The following is a 27,409-nucleotide window of genomic DNA, read 5'->3' on the forward strand; positions in this document are numbered from 1 at the left end:
GCTGTGCCCAGTGGTCCACGCTCTCCGATCAGTGCCACACACTGCAATGCACGCTCTCCAAGAGCTACGTTGCATGGTAGCACCCACTCCACTTGCTCTTCCCTGGGCTCTGCTCTTCCCAGTCAAAACGGAGGCGAAGGACTGCAGTAAAGTGGTAAGAGCTGCTTCATTAACAGCAGCCTTCTGGCCTGGCAACCCCCTTCACCCAAAGGAAACAAGTGGGCCACTGCTGCTGGTAAAGCCAGTGAGCTGCCCGTGCAAGCCTGCCATTTCTTGAGCAGGAAACAATCATTTCTTGGCAGAACACCTTAAATTAATGAGGAATTGTATTTACAAGCACCCCAGCTGTGTGGATGTTCCTGTTGCTGGCCCAGGCATGTGTGGCTTTTCATCCCAGTGATGTCAGCTGTGGGCAAGCGTGGCTCCAGGGTGTGGGGTGCATGTCGTGGGTGCAGAATGTGGGCGGCTGGCAAGGGGTCCCTGCAGCAGCACAGCCTGGGCACGTGGTACTTCCCAGCTCCCACACAGCAAAGAAATCCACAGCTCTTCCTTGGGACGCCCTGTTGGAGGCCAAATCCTGTGGGGTCACCCGGCAGCACTGGGGCAGAGCCATGGGCTCCCTGGGCTGCAGCAGGCAGCAAGGCCAGCTTGGCAGGGGACTGGGGGGCCGATGGCACTCAGTGGCCCTCAGTGGCCCTTGTGCCTGGTGGGAGCATCCCTGGAAGGCAGTGGTGCTGAGGGACAGGGCTCAGGGGGGTTGAACTGAGTGTTACTGTTGTCATTTGGGTGGTGGCTGGGGGGAGAAGCTGGTCGTTTGGGAGGAGCGAAGGGTCAGAGGCTGGGTGTCTGTGACGGGGGTCTGGGCAGCTATGCGGCGAGGGGATTTGGGGGTGAAAGGCCTGAGAGTCTGCACGCGGGATCCAGGGAGAGTTGGCTGATAGACTGGGGTTTGAGGGGCTGAGGGGGGGGCAGGAGTCAAGGGCGTGAGGGGGCCGAGCTACGCCTCTGTGGGCTGCATGGTAGGCTCAGCTGCATCCCTGCCACGCTGTGCAGCAGGGCGAGCTGCATCCCACCGCCTGTCCCCTCCCCTGGCCTCGGTGCCCCTCACCCTGGGGAGGGTCACGGCCACAACATCTCCCAGGCCAAGGCAGCGCCTGGCATGTGCAGCCAGAAGCAGAGACACGCAAGCAGGTAACGTGTGTAATCCAGATATATTTATAGGATTATTTTCCGAGATTAGCACAGGATATTAGAAAGGTTATAAAGTCACATCGACGTTCGTTGTCTCCCTTTTATGTACATACAAGAACACAGCACAACAACACAGACCATCCTCTGCCCTGCCCCGCTGCCGCCCCATGGCGTCTCCAGAGCTCCCTACAAATATGGCTTTCGTGTCTATTGAGAGTTCAGTGCCAGCTGGGAAGTGACCGGAGCCTTGCTGGGGCTGGTGAGTGGGAGTGAACGAGCCTTGCTGCAAATGAGGGCCACAGGGTCCTGGATCCTCCCTGCTCTCCCTCGTGCTGGCCCTGGCTGTGTCCCAGTTTGGATGCTGCGGGCCCAGCACAGGTGACTGTGGTAGCACAGGGTGGACATGTGGGCAGGGGACCTCCAGCTCCCTGGCCAACAAGGACTGCCCTCCTGCTCTCAAAGGGGCCACCAAGGCCTCACCTCTCCTAGCCACATGGTGACACTGCCCAGCTTTGCTGGGCACCAGCAGAGAGGGACAGGAGCCTAGTGGCTGGCCCCTCTCCTCTGTGACAGCATGTCCCTCATGTCACCGCCCCAGCAGCACCACCTGTCCCACTGCTTCTTCCCTCTGCAGTGCAGCGCAGTGCATCCATCACCAGCCACACCAGGGATGCCACGTACCCTGCTGCCTCCCTGTGTTGCTGACGGTGTAGGGTATCACCCCACGTGAACATCAAGGTGGAGCTTCTCACCCCTTCACACAACCCACATCACATATTGTGCTGAGGTGGGGTACCCAACCCTTCTTGACAGGCCTGACCCAGCACACCACAGCGCTGTGCACGTGTACAGCAGGACACGGCCCAGAGCCAGCACCCACGGCGTACCCAGTCACCTCCACCTCACAGCGCCCTAATGCACCTACATTGGTGCAGCTCATGACTGGCACCGGTCATGTCCCTGCTCACGGCTCTGTACCTGTTCCTCTGCACACCCGTGGCATGGTGTATTCATCACCCCAAAAGGCACAACACACAGCATACCCCACCATGCTCCTGGACTCCCAAAACATCCCTTCCTACCCCACCTCACACCCATGACGTGACCTATTCATCAGGGCCTCAAACTCACAAAGTGGTTTCTCCATCATGCTCGTGACACGGTGTGTCCCGTCCCACCTTCCGCTGGCAGCACAGCGGGTGCACCATCACCGCACCCTTCCCATGCTGTGACGTGCCCCATCGTAGCCTCATGGCTGTGTCCCCCATGCTCATCCCACAGCACCTCTCTCTTCACACATGTGACATGGTGCATCTCTCATGCACCTGTGCTGCATCCAAAGGTCCACGGCCCTTGTGCCCACGGCAGTGGGCCCACCACTCCCTTGCATCTACCCTTTGATGAGCCCTTTGGTTCTTGCTTACAGATGCAGCCTCACGTTCCTGCTCCCACTGCTTCCAGGACCTGCGGCCGTAACTCAGCCTCTCATCATGGCAGCCGCAGGACAACAGGCCCCCCCAGGGTGAGACCCTGCCCATCCTTTGCTGACAGCTGCCACAGGCAGCAGGTCTTGCCCTGATGCCCTGCCTGTGCCTGGTCCTCCCCATGCTGCATCCTGCCATGTCCCATAGCATGCAGCATCTCAAAAAGGCCCAATCCAGACTTCTCTCACCAGGGCCAAGCAGCGACCACCTGCACCAGCCCCTGAAGCAGCAGTGCTGGGGAGAAACCAGCCACGGCCGTGCCCACGCTGCCTCAAAGGGGCACAAACTGCCCTGTCTGACCTCGGCTCCCACTTGCCTTTCCCTAGGGACCAGTTAATCCCCTTTCCTCCCAGACCCTGGGTCAGGGCTTTCTTTGTAATGCAGACTTACAATGAGATTAAACCGTACATGAGAAGACATCCTTGCATTTTTATTTGAAGGAATTAAGTCTATTTGATAGTGGATGTTAAAGATCTTCAGCAAAGCATCAGGTCACACGTTCATACACGTTCAGTGTGCAGCAGAGTAGTTAACAGCACTGACATCTGCAGTGTTATCTCCGGTAGCAATGCTTGCATCCATTGAAACAAGCTCAGAGCTACTGTTGGGGCTCCAGGCCAACATCCTCCTCCAAAAAGATGGGAAAGGAAGCATGACATTGAGAAAACTGCAGGTTTTCTTCACCATGCATGACAAAGGCTCTCTCAGGGCGCTAATACCACGTTGCCTGCTTGCTCCTGACACCTGATTTAGCCATGGTGAACCTAGTCACATCTGTGCACATGCCACAAACGCACTGCTCACTCACAGCCTTTGTCTGCCACCGAGCCATGCCTCTTCTTCCTTGCCTGTTCGACCCCAGCCCCCTTTAGCTCTGCTCACTCTGCGTTGGCTTCCCTGTGGGCATCCTCCATGGGGTTGCAGGGTCTGTACAGGAGCGACACTGCCTCTTACCAGCCCCATAGGCACAGGGCACAAGCTCTTCCTCTACCTCCACAACGAGCCTACCCATGCCACCAAGGGCTTTTGTTCTTTTCCGAAAGGCTCTGCTTCCTCCAAAAAGGTTCTCCTCCTCCAGACAACCCAAAATTGAAGGGGTGCCCAGATGAAGGGTGGCTCTTGCAAATCCCTTGTGTCCAGATCAAGAGATGCCGGGATCCTGGGAAGCTGAAAAACCTCATCCCAAGGGTGACAGATGTGGCCCAGCTCCTTGCGGGGGGTGTGGGGTGTCCTGCAGATGCTGAAACGCATAGCCCCCTGCACCACACCCTATGGGCGTGTGGTTGGGGTGGGCCAAGCAGATCCTAGAGACTGTTTGGGAAGCTGGGAAAAGCTTCTTGTTTTTGTCTTGGAAGAAGGAACGAAACAGTAGGGGGTAGGGCAAGCCCCCCCAAAGCTTCTTGGTGACCCCTGAAGTACCGAGACACTAAATGCAGGCATTTTGCCTGCTGTTGGCCTGCTTGACCCCATACTTGGAGTCAAGGGAGAAATGGCCTTTTCCAAGCCCACACCTGCCCTGGGAAGGGGGACAGACAGCTCCCAGCACTAGACCCCGGTGGAGCCCCGCTCCTTGGCCAGAGGAATCCCAGGCCTTGTGTCGCTCTGGGCTGCTTGCACTGGGGAGGTTCTCTCCAGCTCAGCTCCCACGCTGCCACCAGCTGCATCAGCTCTGGCTGAAGCCACCCTCAGGTCTAAAACACCTTTCCAGAGGCTCCACCGGCCCCAGAGCTAGCCTGGCAAAGAGGGCAGTGGCAATGGCCACAGGGCCCACCGGTTCTCCCAGGCGCTCCTAACACAGGCGGCCTCCTGCACTGAACATCTCAATAGATGGTTTAAATCAACATTTCCAATCTGAAAATTTGTAAAGTTGGGGCTTTTTCTCTGGACTTTCCCCCAGACCTCTGCCCTCTGCCCTCCCCCCTCCCGCTGGGGTGGGACCAGGGAGCTGCAGTGCTCGGCAGCTCCCAGTCTCTCTGGGGGCCTCAGTTGTTCCCACCCTGGAAGCTCACCCCTGCTTCACACATCTACTGTACGAGGACAGTTCTCCTCCTGAACGGACACTGTTCGACAAGAACCACCAAGGATAAAATCAGGGCAGGGGCCTGGGGTCCCTCCCTGCTCGACCCCAGCTGCATGCCAAGACCTTGGAGGCAGAGATGCTGCCCACTGGCATCCTGCTCCTGTCCCACCAGCTGCACTCCCCACCCCAGCTGGAGCTGGGGCCATCACACAGCAGCCAAGGCTGAGGGGAGCAACACGAATACGGGTCCCAGCTCTCAGTGGGAGGCACAGGGCGAGCGTTCATGACAGAGGGGCCACCCAGCTGCCCCGAGCTTGCACCAGAGCCTGGAGCTGATTTTATCCTTGGATATCAAAGAAACCAAAATGGAGAGAAACAAAGGAAAGAGCTACATCAACCCCAGCCCAACATCCCAACCAAGGGCCCAAAGCAAAGAGCAGCCACAAAACCAAAGCAAAGGTCTAAAGGAAGAAGGAAAGTCGCTCACTCACTGGTTGGTCTGTGTTTTGCGCGAGCGCCGGTTGCAGGGATGGAGGTGCAAGCAAGCAAACGGGGCCGGGGCTTTTGCTGTTCATAGTAATAATGTTTTGTACAAGTTCAAGAAGAAGCATCATGTCTCAGGCCGGTCGCTCTCTGCTCTCTGTCCTGCCATCCCTCTGTCCGTCCATCTGCTCGTGCTGGGCACGAGAAAAATCTGTTGGGTTGAGTGGGGTTTGTGGTCTGGTTTCTGTTTCCATTGGGGTCTGTTAGCTCCATTTATCACTCTCTCCGATGCCCCTAGATGAAATACTCCTTCTTGTCATCGCCACCAGCTTGGCCACCCTCTGCATTGATGATGGCTGTGTCGGCGTCTGGGGCATCGTCTGACCCCTTGGCCTCGTGGGTCAGGTAGGTACCTGGGTGGGGAGAGGGGATCAGCATCACGCAGGGGTCTGCCAGCACCCTGCTCCCACACAAGCAGGGGGATTTGGGCTGCCTGGAGGGGCCCCGGTGGCAGAGCCTGAAGGTTGGCTGGAAAACACAGGTGAGGCAAGTCCTTTGGGTTTGGCCTGAAATGGAAAAGTCACTGGTTTCCCCGGGACAAGCCTTGCCTGGACTGCTGGAGGCTTTTGCAGTCATCTCTAGTCAGAGGATGAAACTGCCTCCCCCTCTGCAGGCAGCAGCCCTTGCCTGCGTTTCCAGGGTACACGTCATGCCCTCCCCACTGTCTGCTCCTTCCCTCCCTGCATTCGCATCCTTGTTCCCCCCTCATAAAACTGGAGGGCTTCTCTGCAAAACTGCCATCTGCAAGGAGGCTTCAGCTCATGGCTGCCCCTGGAGCCAGCACGGCACGGGGCAGAGGCAGCAGCTCTGCTGGACTCGGAGGGCAGGGGCGGGGGGCTCTTACTCACACATCACCTCTGCTGAGTTTTGCCGATGTCTGGATGTGACCATCTCCCCGTGTCTTATGCACATACCTGTCGGGCGGATGAAAAGTCCAGGGATGGGGAGATGGAAATGGTGGAGGGGAAGGAGGAAGAGGAAGGCGGAGGGCTGGAGGGATGGTGAGGAGGGGAGGGAAAGGGAAGAGGTGGGGTCAGGCACAGACAGGGGCAGTGGCACGGGCAATCCTGGGGCACTGGGTACCAAACCATGAAGGAGAGATGGAGATAAGGGGTAGGAGCTGCTTCCACCTGGTGCTGTCCGTCTCCAAGGACTCACAGGGACATCTCCAACGCGGGGTAGGTGCCAGCACAGCATCCCCCAACCCAAGACAGCTGACACTGGCTGCGCTGGGTTTCTCTGGACACAAAGCAGGTCTGCAGGACAGGGAGCTGCCTCTCTTCCCCACGCTACCCACTCTCTTTGGATACATAGCCCTGCTCCCAGAGACCCACCAAGGGGGGGGAGCAGACCCTGCGCTGCCTGCTCCAATACAGCACAGGGGTCTTGGCTCCATACAGGTCCCCTACCCCGTACCTTTGTGTCTGATCAGGTAGTGTCCCAAAACGATGAGAAGACTGAGCAGTAGGAAGACAATAACGGCAACCACCCCGCCAATCACCGCATGGTATGTGCTGGAGGTCGAGGGCACCGGGCTGGCATCTGCCCAGATGGCAAAAGGAGAGAAAAGAGAGAGAAGATGACACTGCAGACCCTGCTGCATGGCAGAGGCTGCCAGCTGTTCCATGGACTGCTCAGGGCTGCTGGTGGGTGCCTTAGCAGGCCTGATCCTGCTTGGCTCTGTGCAGTCAGCTTGATCCTGCTGCAGACGACAGCTGTTGAGGTGGGAGCAAGAAAAAGGCAGGCAGCAGGGCAAGCAAGGAGGGGAAAGCAACATCCATCAGTGCTGGCTCCTGGGGGGAGCAAGCTGAGAGAAGCCCCAGTGGCTGCGCTGGGCACCCTGCCTAGGTGAGAAGGCAGCCAAGAAGAGCTGTGACAAGGCAAACCCATCTCTTTGCCTGGCTGCCTGTGATGTGTCCCAGGGAGCAGCACTGGCAACACACTCTGTTGCAGCTTGTGGTACCTCTGCCTTCAGGCACAGCCACAATCCCACCACCCCATCCCTCACGGTGGGATTTTTGCCCCTGAATGGGTGGCTGAGCACACAGCACAGGCAGGCTTGGCTCACTCTTCCCCTACACTGTGCCAGCAGGAAAGTGATGTGCAGGCTGGCATGGCCACATACTGCACCCCAAGGCCAGTCCCAAGTCAGCCACATCTTGTACAGTCTGTGCTGGGATCCCACATGAGGCCTGGTACACAGGAACAAATCCTACTTCCACTCCACTCTCACTGTGCCCCATCAGCTCAGGGAGTACACATCAGAGAAATGTTCAGAGGAAGCGTCTAGACAGGATGGGGAGGGAAAGACAACAGGGGAGGCAACAGGACAGTGGCGACATCTCACGTGGACACAAGGCACAGGCTGCAGCCACAGCCTACCAGGGAGAGCTGGAAGGAGCATTATGCAGCCCAGGTTCCAGGACCTCAGCTCTTTCTGTTGCGTACCACCACTGCAAATTGCTGAGACGGCAGCTGCCGAGTCCAAACATGCCAACAAGCAGCTGCACAGGAACTGGAAACTGGCTGAGCACCTGGGGTATGCCAAGGGTGTCCCTGGCCAAGGGCTGGACCACCATCCGCCTGTGGAGCTTCTTCTGCTGGGCTGGGGAGCAGTGGGTCCATAAAGAGAGAGAAAAGGAGCTTACAGTACCTTGGATGGGAGCTGGAGTGAAGGATGAAGCGGTGGCCATGGAAGCATGAGAGATGGACTGGGAAGGGCCTGGCGGAGGGGCTGGAGTGGAGTGAACATGTGGGGTGGGGAGCTGGGAAAAATCTGGGGAGGACAACAAAAACACAGGGACACAAATCAACCCTAGGAGGTGTCAGTGAGGCATGACAGAGCCCATCGGAGGGGACCCCAGCTCCCCCCAGCCTGGTGGGATCTATTCTCAGCAGCTCCTTCCACAACTCCCTTTCCTCGGCTGTGGGGCCCCCCTCCTGCCACCATCCTCTGGGACACACTGCTGTGAACATCTGCCCCCACCTCCTACCTTGCCAGCACTCCTTGTCACCCCTTCCTCTGGTGAGGGACTCCACTGGGCCCCTCCTGCTTGGGAGCCCTGGCAATGCAGTGGCCACAGCATCACCCACCGCGAGGTGCCACCTATGCTTTCTTATGCACACCCTCAAGGACTGCTCCGTCCCTGCTCTCCCCCACTGCTGAACAAAGTGGCCCCTGTGGCAGGCAGGCTTGAGGGATCCACCAGGCAAAACAGCTGCTCCAGTGATGGTGCCCAACACCAGAGTGGCTCCGGGGGAAAAAAAAGGAGGGGGAATTTGACAAGGGGAACCAAGCCTAGATGTGGAGCTCATCTGCCAGGGGCTGTGACATTAAGCATGTGAGGGACACTGGTGTTCCGGGTGCCATGTGCTTGTGGACCGTATCAAGCACCCCAGATGCTGTTGTGAGCTTCTGGATGGGTGCTGAGCCCCCTGGGGACTGCTGTGCTCCTGGATAGGTGTGGAGGGCTCCGGGTGCTGCCATTTGCTCACTGCCAGGCTCAGGAAGCAACTCCCTGTGCAGACAGACCCCACAACCAGGTGGACAGCAGGGACAAAAGGGGTGATGAAGGAACAACTGCACAGTGGGTTAGGCATTTAGGGGCTTACCCTGGGCAGGCAGAGGGGGCTGACTCAGGGGAACAGGGTGCCCAAGGTGCCGTTGCTGCCATGCACTCCCTTCTACCCTCAGCCACGCTGGAGGGGAAGGATGCTAAGAGTGCCCAAAACAGGAGGGCAGGGAAAGGGGATGGGGAAAGGAAGAGCTGGAGCATGAAGTGCTGGAAGATGTAAAGTCCAAGGCTGGAAGAGAAAAATGGCAAGGTATTTGGCAGAGGAGGATAACCCCAAACTGAAAGGCAAAAATGCAGGGTAAGACTCCTATGAACACAGGAAAGCTGCCAGGCAAGGGGCCGGTTGCTGAGCACAGGAGCTGGAGCAGCACCGCCACCGGGCTGGAGAAGCACTTGCAGCCCCACACCACACACAGCTCTGCTCCATGTGCGACATGGTGCTGGGACATAGCAGGGCACAAGGACAGCAAACACGCAGCAGATGGCAGCTGGGGCAGGGAAGGCAGCGAGGGGATTGAACGATGTGGAGAGGTGGCAGGTGCTGCCCTCTCCCACACGATGATGGGTGTTGAGTGGGGATATGCTCTGAGGACACAGGATGCAACGCAAGCCCGTAGCTCCAGTGGCTCAGGGCAAGCCACGGGGCCCATCTCCAGAAGCTTGGGGCAAGGCTGCCAGGGCACCTTGTGGTTCAGAGGGGTCCCCAGCACCATCTGGAAATCCCTCTTTGGCTTGTGGTGGTGACATGCAGACACTTCCTACCTGTGGCAGGGCCAGAAGCACTGGCCTTTCCTCCAGTCCCAGCGAGTCCACCAGAGTCCTGCCTGCAGCCCCTGCAGTTCCCCCAACATAGCCATTGGAAGCAACAGGGACTGAGCTCAGCCTGGGCCATGCCACATCCCTGCCCCAACACCCCCAAACTGCTCTTTGCGCTTCTCAGCCCAGGCAGCAGCCCTGCACAGTGTAGGGAAGGACACAAGCACTGGACGTGGCTGGAGGACCTGGGGATGCAGCACTCTGTCAGTGAGTGTGCCAGGACCCAGCTGCATGCACGCACCCACCCTGCACCACAAAGCCCTCATCCCACCACAGCCCTCCCTGGACCCATGCACTTATTCACGAGGAGACACAGCTGGGCTGGAGGCAGGTTTGCCAACCAGAAGCTGCCAGGAGAAGCTAGGCGATGCTGGGTGCCCCGCAGCCCTGCTTACCGCTAACATCGAGGTTGTACTTGGCCACAACACTGCCCATGGAGCTGGTGGCTGTGCAGACGTAAGTGCCACTGTCGCTCTTGTTGAGGAAGGGGAAGATGAGGACACTGTCGGAGCTCAGCTGCAGGGGCACGTCACTTCCCTCCTTCTCCCACAGGAACTCCCGGGGGCTGCAGAGCAGGATGGTGGTGAGGCGCTGCCGCCCTGCCCAGCACCCTGGCTGGGCTGGGGCAGAGCAGAGTCTGTGGCTGGCCAGTGGAGAGGGGCAACGAAGGTGTGGGAGTATGAAAGCAGAAGGGAAATACCCCATTTAGAGATAAGCTGGGATGGATATGTTGCTCCAGGGAGAGGACAGGGGCTTTATCTGCTCTCCGTGGGGTGCCCAACCCTGCCTGGCATCAACACAAGGCCAGTGCCTGGCCCTGAGCCCGCACAGTGCTACCTCAATGCTCTGCCCAAGCTCTGGGGAGGGCTAAGTGGTGGTTTTGGGAGCGTGGCAACAGGAGGACAAGTTAGCCAGGGCCTGGCAGGGCTGAGCAGGAGGAAGGCAAGGGAGGGCCTTACATGGGGTTGCCCTGCCCATCGCACTGCAGCTGGAGCTTCTCGCCTTCCCGTGGGTACTGGGGATGCGGCTCAATCTTCGCTGTTGGCTTGTCTGAAAAAGGAGGAGAGGCAGAGTTGGGTGACTGCCTGTCCCTGCCCCACGCTGTGCCGGGGCCTGCTGGCACCACAAAACCCTGCCGCTGCACCCTGCCTTGGCCCCAGCTCTGCATGTGCAGAGGTGCAGTGTGATCATCATATCTGCGGGTGGTAGGGTGTGCTGGGGTGGGAGTCAGCACTCTGGGGGTGCACAGTGCAGCTCCCCCAGCCCTCCCCCGTCATCGTGGAGGACATGCAAGACAAGGGGAATGGGGACAGGCAGGACATGGGAGATGGTGCACACAGGTAGCAGCAGATGGCATAGACAGCTCTCAAGGAGATGGGGTTGGGCAGGGGACAGGAACAGGCAGAGGAAACCAAGGCCATGCATGAGGGGAAGTGTCACTGTGCCGTGGCCCTACACGTGACAGGACTGCTGTGCATGCAGGTGATGAGCTCGTATGCATGTATGAGTGATAGCTGTATGGACGTGTAAGCGTAGGGCCGTGCGTGGGATGTCTGCTGAACTGCCGTGATGTTGAAAACTCCTCCATCTCTCCCACACCTCCATAGCCCTGTCCCCTTCACTATGTGGCCCTGTCCGATCATCCCCACATGCCACGTACAGTGAACCTGCAGCTTCTGTGTGGTCGACCTCTCAGAGTTCTGCAGGGACTCATGGTCCACAGTGCAAGTCACCTCAGCTTCATTGTCCTCCTTGGTGACACGGAACTCCACCCGACTGCTCACTGTGAAGGTCTTTCCATTGGGGTCCTCCACCACCTCAGTGCCTTCATCTGTGGGAAGAAGGGACCATTAGAGCTGATGGACACAGCACCCCAGCAGAGGCATAAGGCTGACACACATGCTGAGCAGGGGACACCCTGTCCCCCTCCCTTTGTTGGCAGTAGCATAGGATGCCAGGGTGGTCCAGCACTGGGCACATCTGCAGCCTCTGGTGCCCCACCTGCCTCCATGGTGTTCCCCAGCCACCCTAGTCCCTCAGGGCAGAGCCCCACTGCTTGAGCACGCACCCTTCAGCTCCTTGTTGCCCTTCTTCCACCGGAGCTGGGCTGCGGGCTTGCTGCCAGAGGACCGGCAGGTCAGCCGGGCTATCTTCTCCTCATCAATGGGCTGCTCATGGCCGAAGATTTGGGGTTTCTGGGGGATTCCTGGTAGAGGAGGCGGCAAGAAATATAACAGCCTATTAGCTGTGTGTGTGCTGCCACCCACAGACAGATGTACGTGCAGAAACATGTCAATAAACACAGCATGTACGAGTTAACAGGTAGGGATACGGGACTAGCAGAGATGAACAGCTATATGGACAGCATCTAGCAGGCAGGGCAGTAGCAGGCAGATCGGGAGCAGGCTGCCACTGATGACTTACCCAGCACAGTGACCAGAGCCTTTGCAGTCCGTACAGGCATGGTGAAGATGGAGCAGGTGTATTCCCCCTCATCCGACAGCACTACATCACTGATGCTGATGGTCAGTTCATTGGGTGTGGACCTCTCCAGCTGGATCCTGTTATCGCGCAGGGCTGGGGGAAAAGGGACAATAGGGTGACTGACAGGCTCAGTACCACCACCACTCTCCTCCGCTAACTCGTATTTTGCCTGGTGGCATCGGTATAGGGGCACCACTGGCCCTGGTCCACTTTCTCTCTGCCCCGCCATCACTCCAGTCCTGGAGCTAGCTCCTCTCCCCAAGGAAGCCTTCCCCTGTACATGTACCTCGTTTCTCCCCGAAGTAGAGGGTCTGCTGGGCAGGGTTGGACCACTGCAACGAGGAGTCATCAGGATCCTCCACCTGGCACTTTAGCACCACTGTACCACCGGCCACCACGGTCTCATCTGACGTTGTGGGCTGGCTCTCTGGACACAGACAGGAGAGGTTAGCAGAGGTCCTGGGCATCACTTCTCCCCAGGTGTGCACAAACATCACTGAGCAAGCAAGGGAAGGGAAGGAGGAACACAGTGGATTCCCCAAAACCCTTGGAACAAATAGGGCTCCAGTGCTGGGCTGAATCCAGCTTGCTTGGGAAAACCACATTTTTTCCAGCTGACCCCAAGCCCTAGATGGCCAGGCTACACAGACTGGGGTAGGGGGAGTGGGTCACACTGGCGCCGCTGCTCTGGGTGGCAGCATGGAGGAGCATGGGGAGGAGGAGGAGATGTTGCCAGATGTCTGGCTGGATCCAGGGAGACCGTCAGTGCAAGCATATGTCAACATGCTTGTGTGTCTGTCTGGGAGCATCTGTACAGCCCCTTGAGCATGGATGTGTGCTCACACACACGTGCTTGTGGGTGTGTGTCTCTAGGGACAAGGAGTTTCTATTGCACAAGCAGCACACTTGGAGCAGAGCCATCCTACACACCCTGGGGACAACAGGGTCCTGCTCACAGGCACAGGTGTCAGCCTGGATCTCCCACTGCTATCTCATTCCCCAGCAGGGAACATCCCCCTACAGCTGCAGAAGCAAGGGTCAGCAGGCAGGATCTGTCCTGCTGTCCAACCTGCAGCACCTGCTGGGACAGGAGCTCCGGGGATGCTGCTGTCCCTACGCAGTAGCTCCGTGCCAACCTGCAGAGACATCAGTGTCAGGCCTGGCTCCAACCACAGCCCCTGGAAGAGCCAAGCAAGCTGCTGCCCACCAGGCACGAGCAGATCCAGGCAGGGGTATACCAGGAGGCAGCAGGAGAGCCTGATAGCACAGACACCAGCTGAAGTCACCTGGGGAGGCAGCAAGCTCTGCTTCACCACCCTGGCAGTGCCAGCAAGCTGGGGCTTGCACCAATGGTGCCTCTGTGCCAAGCACACCATGCAATAGGATGCTCCACTGGCCATCTCCACAGCTGCTTCCAGCAAAAACATCCATGGTCCATTGAGTGCAGCCTGTGGGGTGCAATCAGTGGCCTTCTCTCCATGTCATTCCTTAAGGGGATTTTCTCTTGCTCACACTTCTCCTGCGCTACACAGGGAAAAGGGGGATGCTGGCTCTCCCAGTGCACCCTCCTCACCCAGCTGGGTCCACAGGCAGCCACACAGACAAGAAGGAGGAACACAGATGCTGCTACTATTTGCACTTTGCTCACGTGCTGGATGTGGGGCTCCACAAGGTGTCATTTTTTATGCCACCCCAAGTTACTCATGTTTAGGCAGGGAGCTGGCCTCAGGACCCCCAAGCCTTGGGTAACACTGCTTGTGTACCCACACAGTCCTGATTTCACAGGCTTGTTTTCCTGCGTGATATTCACTGCCTGGAAGAAGCTCTAGTTATTGGAAAGAGAGGGGTGGAAGCAGCTGTGGCTGGATTTCCCCTTTTTCCACGCCAAATGGTGAAGGGAACTATCTCCTCTTGCTCACACTGCAAATTCCCCAAAGCTATTGCAGGGTGCAGGAAGCAGTGAAGAGGTTTTGGAGGAGGACAGGAGGATGAGGCTGCCAGGCATCCTAGGGACCACTTGGCTCCTGTTAAACTCCAGGAAAGCAAGCCCAGGCTGCAAAGTGTAAATCCCTGCCCATTTCCAACAGCCACGATTACCACAGATGCATCAAGTTGAGATTAAAAAGATTCCCAGCGTAAACACTCTCTCTCTCCAGCCCCTGGAAACTCCCCGTCACTTACACTAAAGTTTCATGCTTGCTATTGAAGTTTTACTCCTCTCCATCTGCCTGGGTTTGATGGCTGGTCCTCAGCTGTCGCTAGACCCCTGTCCAGCGAGCTGAAGGGCCTTTGGTTCACATCTTCCCTGCAGACATTTACAGGTGGTGACCAAACCTTCCCTATGCACCAGCCAGCCAGAGCTCTCGAGCCTTGCTCTACAGCCCGTTCCCAGCTGCTGATCACAACCCAGGTCCTTCACCGACATGTCTCCAGCTTGCTCGATACCCAGGTACAGTGGGAGCTCTGGTGAGGACCACCAAGACCTCTGATGCTGGGGAGGGCACTGGGGAAGCAGAAACATCCTCCCTTCTACTGTGAGGGGCACACCTCTGCCACTTCACCCGCTGGGGTCTGCAGCTCAGCCAGGAATCAAGGCCACAGCTCTCTGTCCGCTTCTCCTGACTAGGAGATCTGCTTGTCGGCTTGTTTTAATTTGGTTAATGATGCCTTTGTCCTGCTAGTACCATAATTAGGGGATTAGGCAGTTGCAAGCCACTGTTGTCCAAATTCAAAACCACTCCAACTCAGATGCAGTTGAGGACAGGGTCTAAAACCTACACAGAACAGACCCGAACTCTTAATTAACACAATTACCATCACCTGCCACAGCACTGGCCTCATTAAGGTATTAGTGTGGGGAGAGGTTAAACAGAGCAAGGTGTGTTTCCCCTGGGTAGAGGCCAGGCAATACCACCACCCCCACCCCCCTGCCAGGTGACACAGGGCACCACACAGACCCACTGAAGCTTTAGCTTGGCCTCTCTGAAGACCTCCCTTCTCCCTCCCTGGGTCACAGCTGTACAGCCAAGGACCACCAAGATGGGTCTCCAACCCCACCAAAGGCCACGCTTCTGTGAGAGCTGCCGAGCAACGCCTGGCTCTCCTGCCAGCGTTCGTGTCAGCATCTCGCGTGGGGCTGTGTCCACAGCCCCGTGCTGGCCCCCGTAGCAGAGCCCCTCTGGGCTGCCATACTGCACCCTCCAGCACGACCCAGATACTGGGCTCGCCTCCGCACCGTGCGCCCGACAGCTTGGAGGAACAGATGGGCACGGCTGGGCCCCTGCGCCAGTGCAGCTTGATTTAATTAAAAACTGCCATGGCTGTAACCTGCTGGCCCTTGACAGAATAGGGGCAGAGCCACCACAGGAGCTGCCCGTGGGACAGAGGAGGCGGCAGCAGGGCCCTAGGAGCAGCAAGTGTCACCACAGGGAGCCCCACCTGCTCCTGCCACGGCCCGCGAGGAACAAGGCATGGTCTGTGGGGTCCCTGTCCCCCGGCAGCCTCACTGCCACCCTCACTGGCAATACCGCTCTGGCAGGTGGGCACAAGGGACAGAGCTGCCATCCTGTGGCTGGGGACAGCAGCACTCCCAGCAGGAAGATGCCTCACGCACCACGACTACTTCCAAATCCAGCAGCTCCAGCCTCAGCGGGGCCCAGTGCATCCTTCTGATCAGATCCTGGGGGTTCTCAAGGAAGATGAAGGGCAGCTTAGACCACCCTGCAACAGCCCTTGAACAGCATCGTGGGGGGTGCAAGCACATGAGAAAGCCCGTGGCCCCGGGGGCCCAGCCCCCTGTGAGGCCCTGGGCAGCATCCCAGGTGCTTGGAGGCACGAGGGGGAGCAGAGTGAGGACGGCAAGCTGGCTGCGGCAAAAGCTTTCCTGTCTTCCTGGAGTGCTGGTTACAACAGCCCCCAGGAGCCCAGGGACAGGTGCTGGACACCGAGGGAAGCATCCGCCCTGGCTGCGCTAGTGACAGTTGCCAGCACGGAGTTACCACCACCTGACAGCCCGGGCTGGCACAGTCCCCTCATTCTCCTTCTGCAACACCGCACAACAGTCAAAGCAGCCCCTGGGGCTGCCCCTGCCGGAGGGGCTGCGCAGCCCAAGTCCCAGCATGCTGGCAGGGCTTGGCACTGGGCTGCACTGGAGGACAGCTTCTGCTCTCCTGCTGGGGTAAAGGAGGTGAATGCACGGCCCCAGGGATGCCAGCATTGCTCTGCAGGGATGAGGCACCTGAATCCAGCTCTCCCCACGCTCCGCTGGGCTTGAGCAGGTACGGCCAGCCCAGGACCACATCTGCCTGCATGGCCAACAGCCCTCCCATGCTCAGTGATCTCCTCTCCAGGAGGGGAAGCAGACCCCGCAGATCTACCCCTCCCCAGGGGCCACTCAAGCTTCAACGGCCACCTCAGGCCCCTGCCATCATCCTGCAAAAAGGTGAAAAGTTATTTTGCAGATGACAGGCCAGCAGCAAGGTCTCCTGGCAGGCAGAGGACCCAGTTCTCCCCCCAGTTCTCTCCTGGAGAAGGCCATCCACACACACCACAGGCAGGGACGGCAATGCCTTAGTTACTGCCGCTGACCCGGGGACAGGCCGAGCAACCTCAGCCACCCCAGGAAACACCATAGCAAAGGCTTCACCAGGCCCCATTTTTGGCCAAGAGCTGCCACCCGTGTTTGTTTCTGATCCCACATAGCACAGTGAAATTAGACTCTAGAAAATTCAATGTTTCATTAATTAAACCTGTGCACTTTTGCAGGGGTGCTACATTCATTATTTGTGAAGGGGAAAAATGATGCACACTTCCCCCTCCCCCCACCCCCCCCCCCGGTTCCCCAAGCCCAGCAGCAGGACCTGCTGGCACACACATCCCTCACTCAAAGGTCTGCAGCTAAGCTGCTGCCAGCCCCAGAACCCTCCCGTGCACAGACACATGAATCCTCTGCAGCACCACATTTCTGGGGGCTTTTGCAACAAAACACCATGGCATGCCACCTGCCTTCCCAGAGCTATTTCACCTGGAGCAGCCTGGACCCTCTCATAGGCACACCCACCACAGATGCACCTGAGCCTGCCCCCCCAGGCTGCGAAAGCCTTGCTGTTTGGGCAGAAGCAGCCCCTCAGGAAAACACCCACTGCTCAACTCCCTCAAACACCTCCAGTCTGCAGCCACTGCCCAAAACCCAACACTTGTCATTTTCCTCATTCTTTTCTATTTAGTCTAGTTTCATCATCATAAAGATCCAATTTATCTCTGTTGACACAGACATTTTCTAAGGCAAGTTATCTCCTCTCCAAGGACTGTATTTTAATAATTCACTCAGCAGTCATGAACTGCAAAGCTCCATTTCCAGCCGCAGGCACCCTTCCCGTGCAGTGACACTGGAGCAGCCTGGCCAAGGTGGCAGTTTTGAACTCTGTGCATTTCAAACCCAGCCAAGCAGGCTCAGACATCTGCTGTGCAAGCTTGCTTGCAAGCTGATTTGAGCAGTGTGTGAATCCACAGTCTGGGATACCCAAAGCTCAACTTCCAGGCTCCTCCTCACTGGCAGCTGACTTGCTCCAGATTGTTAGAGGGGGAAACCTGCTCTTGTTTCAGTCCATCTGCTCAATACCACCCTGTGCTCCTCTTCCCTGCATGCCTGCCCATAGAAGCCAGCCTCACCAGCATGCTTCAGCCCTCAGACAGAGGATGCATCCCTCCAGGAGCCACAGGGTAAGGGGCCCTTCATGCAACAACTCCAAGGCCGGCTCCTTTTCCAGTCCTGCGGCATTTAGACACCTCTCATGGCTGCAAGGCTTTACACCAAGTGCTGTCACCAAGAAGCAAACTAGCAAGATGGGATGGCTCTGTGCCAGACAAGCAAGTGCGATGCAGAGGAGAACAGGGGCAGCAGGAAGTAAAGGGAGCAGACAGAGCCAGGCTGACAGTCAAAAGGTGGTGGTGGAAGGGATGCAAGAGGCCAGGCTGACCTAGGAGAGGACATCCCTGCATACCATCACCCAGCTGCCGTCTCAGCAAGCAGAAGTATCCCACTCTCAGGCTGGGCAGGTGATTCTCCCCAGCACAGCAAGGTCAGAGGGGCTGTAGCATCCAGGCACTTCAGGAAGTTTCCCAGGTTTTCCTCACCCTCATAGGGAAAAATCCATCCAGTATCCCCACTTGCACTCTGGAGCCAAAACCTCCCTCTGGCCCCTGTCAGCTCCCATCCTTGTATCTCTAGTCCACAGCAGCCATCCTCCGACCCTTCTTTCCCACAAAGGAAGGATTTGATCTCAGGGTGACAAACGACTGTCTCATTAACACAAATGCTCACTGGAAGTGGGACACACAACCACTATGAGTCTGCTCTGAACTCCAGATTTCCTCAGACAGGGATGCTGTGATGATACATCACTCTTCAACAGCTGGCTCTTCAACAGCCAAGCCCTCTGCTTCGGGGGCTTGTGATGTGGGGTGAAAGATCCAGAGATTAACGGGGGGAGAGACAAGGGAACCTGCCATCCGAGCTCCCAATGTGATAGGACCTTGATCCTTGTGCACGAGGTGGTCAGTTGAGTCCAGGGGCTTCATGCCTTCAGGCATGGTCCACATGAAAAACACTGACTTCCCACCCTAAACACCAAGCTCTGTACTATTTCTCTGAAAGCAGATGTGTACATGAGCATTCTCTGGGCAGTGGCAAAGCAAGGGAACTCGGCTCCTCACCACAGCCTGCTCTGAACCCTGGATCTTTGCCAGGTTCTCCAAAGACCATGCTAGAGACTTTGGTCACAGGCTGCAGGACCCCGTCAATGGTCTCCAGCAGCCCTGAGCAGCAGGGTCCTGGTCAAGGGGCACCAACACTTGGCCCCTGAGTACCACCAGCAAACTGCAGAGCTGCATCCTCCTCCCAGGGTGGGGGACCGCAGTCACCTCCCTGACAGACTCTGCCCAGGGGTGCAGTGAAAACTGACAGCTGCCTGTGACACCTGACCAGGGTTAAGCAACTGAAACATGGCCAGCAATTAGCAATCAAGCAGCAGCCAAGAGAGAAGCAACTGAAGAGAGAGACTGGTTGCATGCAGGTGCTGCTGAAGCTCTCTGCCCACAGGATGCCCTCCTCCTCCAGCCCTGGTTGACTCCTTTTAGAGCAAGCTGACTGAACCCCTCCTGCATGCCTTTGTGTACATCCTCACCACACTCCTCCCTCTGATGCCACATATCAGAGCAGAGCTGGAGAGCAGCCTCTCCTCTGGGACCAGCTTTCTGCCCTATCAAACGACACAGCCTGGTCCCTGCCAGGCATCCGCTGCTTTTCCAGTTGCCCCAGGGCTGGACGAGCCCCCCCAGAGAGCTGGGATGGGGGTCGGGGGACAAGGGAGCTGGGGAACCCCTCTGATGGCAGCAGCAGCTCCTGCCTGCAGCTTTGGCAGCCGTACAAATGCAGGCCACTGCTGGCGGCTCACTGTCATGTTTGCACATTCACACCAGTGTGGTGGCCAGTTAGCTCAGCAAAAGGCATCATCATCATCAGGGAATCCCAGCACCAAGCACCGTGATCACCTCCTTCTGAGGCCACAGGCAGCCAGCTCCAGGGCTAAGAGGATCTGTTGACATCACAGCCTGCAAGTCACTGGCCAAAGCCCAAAGCTTCAGCCCGCCCATGGAGAGCGGAGACCCCAGCTCAGGCACCTGCAAGCCTGCTGAGGACAGGCAAGTCCTTGGAGGAGGCGGGGCAGAGACAAAGAGGGGAAAATCCCCATTCTGGGCCACCACAAATCACCCAAGCACTGTGACAGCCAATCTCAGCATCAGACCTTCCCTGGGACCCTCCAAAACAGGATTAATTCCCTTGCAAACAAGCAGCAAGCCCCCCCAGGACCTTCCCATCCCAGGCCTCTCTCCAGCACAGAGCAGCAGGGAGCAGAGCCAGGCAGGGTGACCCCTCTCCCAGGGCCCTCCTCCAGTTTGACAGCAAACAGCTGATAACTACTTTTTTGAGCATGTTTCTTAGCTCCTACCCTAAGGCCAATCTCCAACATGACTGTTGCCAAGGGAACAAGCTCTTTGCTTTGACAGTTCTGTTTTAAGGATCTCCTGCCTGCCCAGCGAGATGTCTCAGAAATGGTTGCTTTGGATGCCCTGGTACATTTCTCATTGCCTTGCAGGCATCCAAGCACTTTCAGTAGAGCTCTGCCCAAGCTGGCATGAGAAATTGTCATTCCCAACTGTCCGAGGATTAAACATACAAGCTTGTGCAAGAGAATATTCGTAATGCAAGAAATGGGGAAACCCCTTCTAGGGGACAGTGTGCCTGCCAATGAGCACCACGCACTAACACCTCCTCCTGACTTCCCAGAAAGACAGGAGAGAAGAGTTATTTCAGAAGATTAAAATGCAGGTTCAAACCCACTGGTCTTTCAGGTGACTGTGGTGGATACTCTGTTGTGCCCAGCTGTAGCAGAGGGTCCCCACACTCCAATGGATGCCCAGGGAGAACAGAGCACTCTGCTCTGGCTGCAACCAGGTCATCTCCATTGCTGCATGGTCTGTCCCTTTCAGAGATGAAGTCCCAAGACAAAAAAACCCCAAAAAGCCAGAAACCAGAGCTGGTGAGGTGTTGAGGCAAAACAAAGCCGCCCAGGAAAGTGCCATGATGGTGACCCGCTCCTGTGTTCATCTGCTCAGGGTGAGGATGCTTAAAGACAAGCTCAGAGCAGAGCCCTGCAGCACACAGCCAAGGTAGGAGCACCATCACCAGCATGCTGCACCACTCAGCCCATCTTCCCATGGCTTCCACCGCACATCAGACCAGCAGACTGCAAGCCTGATAGCAGCAGAAAGGAGCACAAGGAACTGTTGCCCTGGGCACAGTGCCAGCACAGGCACCAAACACATCCCACCTCTGGAAAACAGGTCCCCAAGGTGCATGGGGCAACACGGTCCCAACAAGTCCTGTCTTCTGGCAGTCAGCCCTGCACTTGTCTCCAGACTGAGAAAGCGAACCCAGCTCCTGTGCAGCAGCAGGTAGCCAAAGAAGTCTGCTGGTCTCTGTGCTGCTGGCCACTCCAACCATAAGTGTCGGAACTAGCTCTCCCTGGAAACAACAAACTGAAAGCAGCAGCAAAAGCAGTGGTGTGGAAAAGCTAGTGCTCCATGTTGGGCTTGCCAATAAATACATCTGAAGCATTGTAAGGTGAGGAAGAGCATCTGTAGATGGAGTGCTGCCTGGAGTGTTACCCGAGGAAGGGGCAAGTCCCCTTGAGCAGGGCTCCGCAGTAGCAAGGGGAAGCTCACAGCTCTGCTGCTCCACAGCCACAGGCAAACTCCAGGGTCACTTGGAAAGATGCTGCCATCTGGTTCCACAGCAAGCATTGCTGCCCTCCAGCATGTCTGTGTGACACTGGGGAGCATCCGCAATCCCTGAGCGGTGGGAGCTGCAGTGTCCAATGCCTGCCCATGTGTACACCAGTCCCTGTGCCCTCAGCCTGCATTACAGCAGAGGCAGAGCTTGACGCCAGGCAGGTGACTGGAATGGTTAAGTACATTCCTGCCCAGCCCTCATCACACATCTCAGCTTCTCCACCTCCCTCCGCTGCTACTGACTGCTTGGTTTAGGTAGCCTTGTCTGGGTTAGTGCTTCTGGCTGCAGGGCTGCCCAAACACAACACATGGCATTGCTGCATCCAGCTCCTCTCCTTCCCCCTCAGCCAGCGCAGCCCACCCCCTGCCACAGCGACCGCACAGCCCAGCCCCGGCTGTGACTGCAGCAGAGGGGCTGAGACTGCCCTGGGTGAAAGCAGGACCTCTTTCAGAGCAGGATGGAGAGCCTTGTCCCCGAACTGCCCTCACAGGTGGAGAGAGGAGCCGGGGCACCAGGGAGATCACTTACACCTCACCATCACTGCATGATGAAGGCCCTGCTGCTGCATTGCTTCATGGCTGCAGGTGCCTGGCCAAGAGCAGAGGGGAGAGAACTGGACCAGATGGTTCAAGCTGAGCTGACCCAGTAATTCAGAGGAGGAGGATCAGATCTGGCTACGTGGGTGTTACAGCACTGGCATCACCTTTCAAGGTCCCATGGAGTCACTGAAGAGCCAAGCAACAAGGAGGCAATTCAATCTGTGCAGACACAGCATCAGACAACCTGCATGACCAAGCCATTGCCTGGGCTGTAAAAGGAGCCCTGAGAGCACTTCAGGTGGACACAAGGCTGGGCACTAGGGGTACCACACCAAATGCTGATGCGGGGAGCAAAACACTTCCCAGCAGGCATCTGCACAAGCAGACCATGCTTTGCAGCAGCTTTAACACAGCAGCAAACTGGTGGAACCCAGGAGAACACGCCCAGCAGCATGCAAGCAGAGCCCATCAAGCTCCAAGACCACCATGCTGCCACCAGCAAAGGCACTTTGAACACATGTTCACATCCTGAACCACCTCCTCCCTCATGCTGCTCCTCTCCTGCAAGGATCTGAATGGTCATGCAACACCCTGGATTGGGGTAAAGCTATGTTAATACGAACCTAGCGGAAACAAACAAGAACGTTAGCTTTAATGCTGATTCCTCCATCTGGCTAGGTGCCTGGCTATGCCAGCACCAGGGTGACCACCCAGATGTAGACACCTCCAGTTACTCCAGCAATTCCAACACCCCGGCAAGGCAAGAATATCAAGCAGAGAAAGAAGAGGCAGTGCCTAGCATGCAGGAGACCTCACAAGTGGGGAACCCTGGGCAAGTAGGGTGCTTCCCTCCATTTCCTTCCAGAGGTCAGGGTACCCACGCTTGGGAGGCACTGAACTCATGCTTCAGCAGCAACACCCCAGTCTGTTGAGGATTCCTCCTCTGGCCAGCAGATGAAACTACCATGCTCCCAGCAAACACCCCAGCCTCAGTGTTGCAGATCATGCCAAAATCTAAGCCATTATCAGGACAGTGGCAAAATTCCTGTCCCACAGCAGCAGTGCCAGCATGTCCTCTCACCGTCTGGGTATGCGGCAGGGCAGCTCTGCAGCACTTGATCCCATGTATTGTCTTAAAATCCAGCACTGCCTGTTGAGCCTAACACATTGTGCCAGACAGCTGAGTGGTGGCTTTCGTGCTCCCCGTCCGGCTCCCTCCGCCCAGCTGCTCGCGCAGGGATGCTCTCCTCTGGCTGACATGCTGATCCCAGCTGCATCGTTGCTGTGAGAACAGCTCGCTTCCCCCAGGCAGCAGATCAGAGTCATCCAAAATCAGGCCATCCAGGTATCGAGTGATGCAGATTGGTTGTACTCCCTCTTCTCATGCCTGCACACCACCACTGCCTCATCAGGGATGTCACTGCTTCCTCTACTCTAGTGCCAAGGGCTTGTGCTGGCACAGAAAGAGACTTGTAGCATATGGTGAGCCCTAATGACATGTGAGAACAGGGCATTTGCACACATTAGTTGGGTAAAAGCACTGCCGTAAGCAGCAATCAAAGGATTACGTTAGATTCAGACAACTGCCCGGCTTCTACCATCCCACTTCTGCACACCAGGGCTCCCTGACACCTGCCTGGAGCTGATGCTACAGGCTGGAGGTCACGCACAGCCTCCCACAACCTGGATCCTAACCAGTGCTGACACCTCTCCAAAGGTTCTCCTGAGGGAGCAGGACTACAGGACCCGCAACCATCATCTGCTCCAAGGCTGGAGATGGCAAGAGCCCTGCAAGAGTCCAAACCTCTCCCCCAGCCCTGTGCTCCTACCACTAGACACCATTCCCACACAGACAGGGCAGGTGACTTGTTACAGAAGGGACACCAGCTGGAAGCACAGGGCATTCCCCCAAGACAGAGAGAGCTCCTCCCGCATGGCCTGGCTGAGCAGACACCTCCACCAGCTTCAGAAAGAAGGGGATAGTTTCCTGAACCTGCCTCTCTGCAAACACCAGGCAGGCTTCAGACACATCAAGATGTCTCCAGGCTCTCCTCAGCCAACAGGGATGCATGGGCTCAAGCCATCTAACCAGCCTCAGCATCTACAGGAGGTGACAGAGCAGCCCTGGCCTCTATACCTGGTCAGGCAGACACAGCCCTAAGACCCTCAACACTGAAGCTTCACTGAAGCTGGCAAAAGAAGCACACACAATGAGTGGACTGGTACAGCAGGAGGTAACTGGATGAGAGACCTGAGCTCAGGTCCCTGCTGCACCACAGAAGCTGCCCAGCCTCCCCCCTCACTGCCACAGGATGGTGGCGCTCCTTGTGCGATGCCAGTGCCACAGCAGGATGAGGTTGCTACCAAGCACAGGCTAAAAAAGCCCCTAGAAGTCTGGTTTTAGCATGTTGTGGCTTCCTACGGGACAACAGTAGGGTACTGTTCAAACAAAAAGGGTTACACAACTCCCGAGTGGAATAATTCTCACAGCAAAGACAACCACGCATCCAGCCCAAACACTTAGAAATCTGCCGACAGCAGCACAACACCAGCCAAGCACACTGACACAGTGCCTAGGTGGCTTCAAGGGGCTCTGCTGGGCCCCACCGCAGCTGCAGCTTCAAAATCCAGAGTGCTGGAGGAGCATTTCTTCAAGGAGAGGAGACAACTACTCCATCCCTGCCCAAAGAAGGGTGCTGCAGAGGGGCTCACCTGGCTGGAGAGCCACAAGGATAAGGCAGCAACTGTGAAGACATGCCAGCAGCTTCTTTTCAAGCATCTTCCAACCATCTGTCTCCTCTGCTCCCAAAGGCTTTTTGAGGGTCTGTTTGTCTCGCTGCATCAGACAGACAACGGCAAGCCTGGCAGCTCATGGCCAGTGTTGGGTCACAGAAGCAGGCCAGCCTTGGAAGAAATCTTGCAGTGTCATCATCCACGCTATATCCAGCCCTAGGACTACACACAACTTCAGGTCACTGCCACCCCTCCTCACGTGAGTGCTTGCTGGACTGCTCAGCCACCCTCTCCTGCCCAGCTCCAACCCACATGCTGAGCATTGCCATGCACAGGATGCCAGGACATCTGTGTGCCGTAGGACTGAGCATCACCCACACCCAAGTGACTCTTTCAGGCTCCTGTAGGAGGACCATGGCTGTAACCAGAATAAATCCTGGGATTCGTGGATGGGAATGCAGCCACCAACCTGCACCACCCCCGGACAGGCCATGGGGGAGGCGGGTGGGAGGCTGGCTCCTTGTTCCAGCACAGGCAGCCCAAGCTGTGGGCAGGAGGCTGCTGGCTTCACATCTCTCACCCTCTGTACCATGCTTCTTCTGCCATGCCACCCTTGGGACCCTCGATCCAGGGTCACGTACTGATGTCAGAATCACCTCCCTGCTTCCAGTGAGCCATGGGCCAGGGATTCAGACAGCAACTGGACCCTCTCTGGCTGCCAATCTCTGCAACACCCCCCCTCCCAAACGAGAACGTGCAGCATGGGGACAGAGGCCCAGCCCCAGACAGCTGCTGCATCTCCCCATCCAAATGCACACAGCAATTTTATCACAACCAGCGACACCCGACACGGCAAACACAGCTGCCAGTAGCCCACTGGGAATTACAGGCCCTAAGCGGCAAGTGCTGGCAATCCAGCAAGGACTCCGCAGCCGAAGGGTTATGGAAAACAAGGTACTGCCATTGACAAGCCCTTAACAAAATGACAATTGCTTCGTGGCACCCCACCAGCAGCTGCCTGGCACAGGATGGGCCGTCCACCGCGGGGGCGCGGGTCGGGTAAGCCCCTTTGTCTGCAGGGCTGCCGCTCCATCCCAGTGCCATGCCTCCGCACGGAGGACCCCCCAGCCGCCATGCCAGCGGCGCAGGGTGGGCAGCGGCCACCCCTCCCGAGCCCACCGCCCGCGGGAAGGGAGGGCCGACCGAGCAGCTCCCACCGAGGGCTCCAGCTTGCCGGGGGACAGGGGGGACTCGCCCCACCCTGAGGAGGTCACCCCCACCCCCCGGGGGCTTCATTGCCCTGCCCCCCCCCCCCCCCCACCCCAGGATCGCCACCAACGCCCGCCATCCCGCTGGGGGGAGGGGGCGGCTCTGCCCCACCGGGGACTCTCCATCCGCCGGGGCCCCCTCCCCGCGGCTCCACCCGCCCCGCCGCGGGCAGCGCCGGGAGGGGCCGGGCTCCGCCACCGCCCGCCGGGGCCTGTCTGGAACCTTCCGCCGCCCCGGCCCCGCCCCGGGCGGTACGCGGCGACAGGGGGACACAGGGGGACACAGCGGGCAACACCGGCGCCGCTGTGACCTTGAGCCCCGCCGGCCGCCCGGGGCCGCATCCACCCGGGGCCAGCGGCGGCGCGGGCGGGCCCCGAGGGCAGGGCCGGGGCGGGGCGGGCGGCACCTGTCGGTCCCCGCCGCGCCTGACCCACATAACGGCGCAGCCCGGTCCCACCGGCCCCCCCCCCGCACCTGTCGCGCGCGGCCGGTGTCCCCCCCCCTCCTCCCAGGGAGGGGCGCGCCACGCCGGTCCCCGCCGCGAGGGGTCTGAGCGATGGTGGGGAGCGGGCTCGCCCGGCCCCGGTACCGCCACTCACCGTCACGGGAGAGGTTTCCCCGGGCGGCGCTGAGGCAGACGAGGAGCAGCAGGAAGCCGAGGGGCAGCATGGTGGCAGCAAGCGCCCGCGGGGCCGGGGCGAGCCGAGCCGCAGCGCGGAGGCAGCAGCACCGGGCGCAGCGCTGCTCTCCGGTCTGGAGCCGGCGGTGCGGCAGCGCCGGGGATTAAATAGAGCGCGAGGAACAGACCATTCGGGCGGGAGGGGGGGCGGGGGGGGCCGCGCCGATGCCGCCCCGCTCAGCCCCCCTGTAAACATGCCCGCTCCGGCCGCCGCCCCCCCCCCGCGTCCCGAGGCGCGGTGGTGCGCTCCACACGCGCGGCTCCCCGCGGGAGGCAGGTGGGCGCGGGCGGTGGCGGTCCCCGTGGGCCCCGTCCCGCCCCCAAGGCTGCAGGCGCCCGGTCCGAGCGGAGCCGCGGTTTGTCGGTGTGGCGGTGGCGGTCTCGGTCCTGGGCTGAGGGGTCCCACCCTGCTGGGCGGTCCCGCTCCCGGCCCTGCCGCGAAGCGCCTCGCAGCCCCGTGCTTCGCAGCCTTGCCCGGCTCAGAGAGGAGCCCTCCCCGGGCTCGGCGGGCCCGAGCGCGCCGTCGGGGCCGAGCTCTGGCCCCGCCGGAGTCCACCGCATCTTGTGTGCCCTCAGCGAGGTGCCCGGTGCGGGCCTGGGACAGCCGCTGTGCTGCCATGGCTCTACCCCACGGCTGGGGAGCACCGCCACCTGGGCGGTGTGCCCAGGGCTGTGTCCCGAGGCTGGGCCAGCGTGCATGCCTGGCTGGGACCCCCCCCGTGTG

The 27,409-nt window shown here is 58.4% G+C and overlaps 1 protein-coding gene across 5 annotated transcripts; it reads right to left on the reverse strand.

Annotated features, from left to right (window-relative positions):
- Positions 1-1,192: 1,192 nt before the first annotated feature.
- Positions 1,193-26,997, reverse strand: CADM3 (cell adhesion molecule 3). Of its 5 annotated transcripts, XM_040618665.1 has the most exons (12): positions 26,606-26,997; positions 24,717-24,959; positions 12,400-12,540; positions 12,054-12,206; positions 11,698-11,835; positions 11,290-11,460; positions 10,589-10,679; positions 10,025-10,194; positions 7,892-8,014; positions 6,655-6,780; positions 6,087-6,152; positions 1,193-5,591 (listed from the first exon to the last, which is right to left on the reverse strand). In XM_040618665.1, exons 2-12 carry the CDS (start codon positions 24,844-24,846, stop codon positions 5,473-5,475), a joined length of 1,428 nt encoding a protein of 475 aa, XP_040474599.1. In that variant the 5' UTR covers positions 24,847-24,959; positions 26,606-26,997; the 3' UTR covers positions 1,193-5,472. The 5 variants fall into 5 exon arrangements, with proteins under 5 accessions (XP_040474599.1, XP_040474600.1, XP_040474601.1 ...); XM_040618666.1 differs by lacking the exon at positions 24,717-24,959 and having other exon boundaries at positions 26,606-26,829; XM_040618667.1 differs by lacking the exon at positions 6,087-6,152 and having other exon boundaries at positions 26,606-26,829.
- Positions 26,998-27,409: the final 412 nt, after the last annotated feature.

Source organism: Falco naumanni, chromosome 20 (assembly GCF_017639655.2).
Source record: "Falco naumanni isolate bFalNau1 chromosome 20, bFalNau1.pat, whole genome shotgun sequence".
NCBI classification, from domain to species: domain Eukaryota; kingdom Metazoa; phylum Chordata; class Aves; order Falconiformes; family Falconidae; genus Falco; species Falco naumanni.

Coding starts and splice junctions, on each gene's coding strand:
- CADM3 (XM_040618665.1), bottom strand. CDS start 24,846: ATGCAGCGAGACAAACAGACCCTCAAAAAGCCTTTGGGAGCAGAGGAG. Junction 6,781..7,891: donor CACTCCAGCTCCCATCCAAG/GTACTGTAAGCT, acceptor CCATCTGGGCAG/ATGCCAGCCCGGTGCCCTCG. Junction 5,592..6,086: donor AAACTCAGCAGAGGTGATGT/GTGAGTAAGAGC, acceptor CTCCCCACCCAG/GTACCTACCTGACCCACGAG.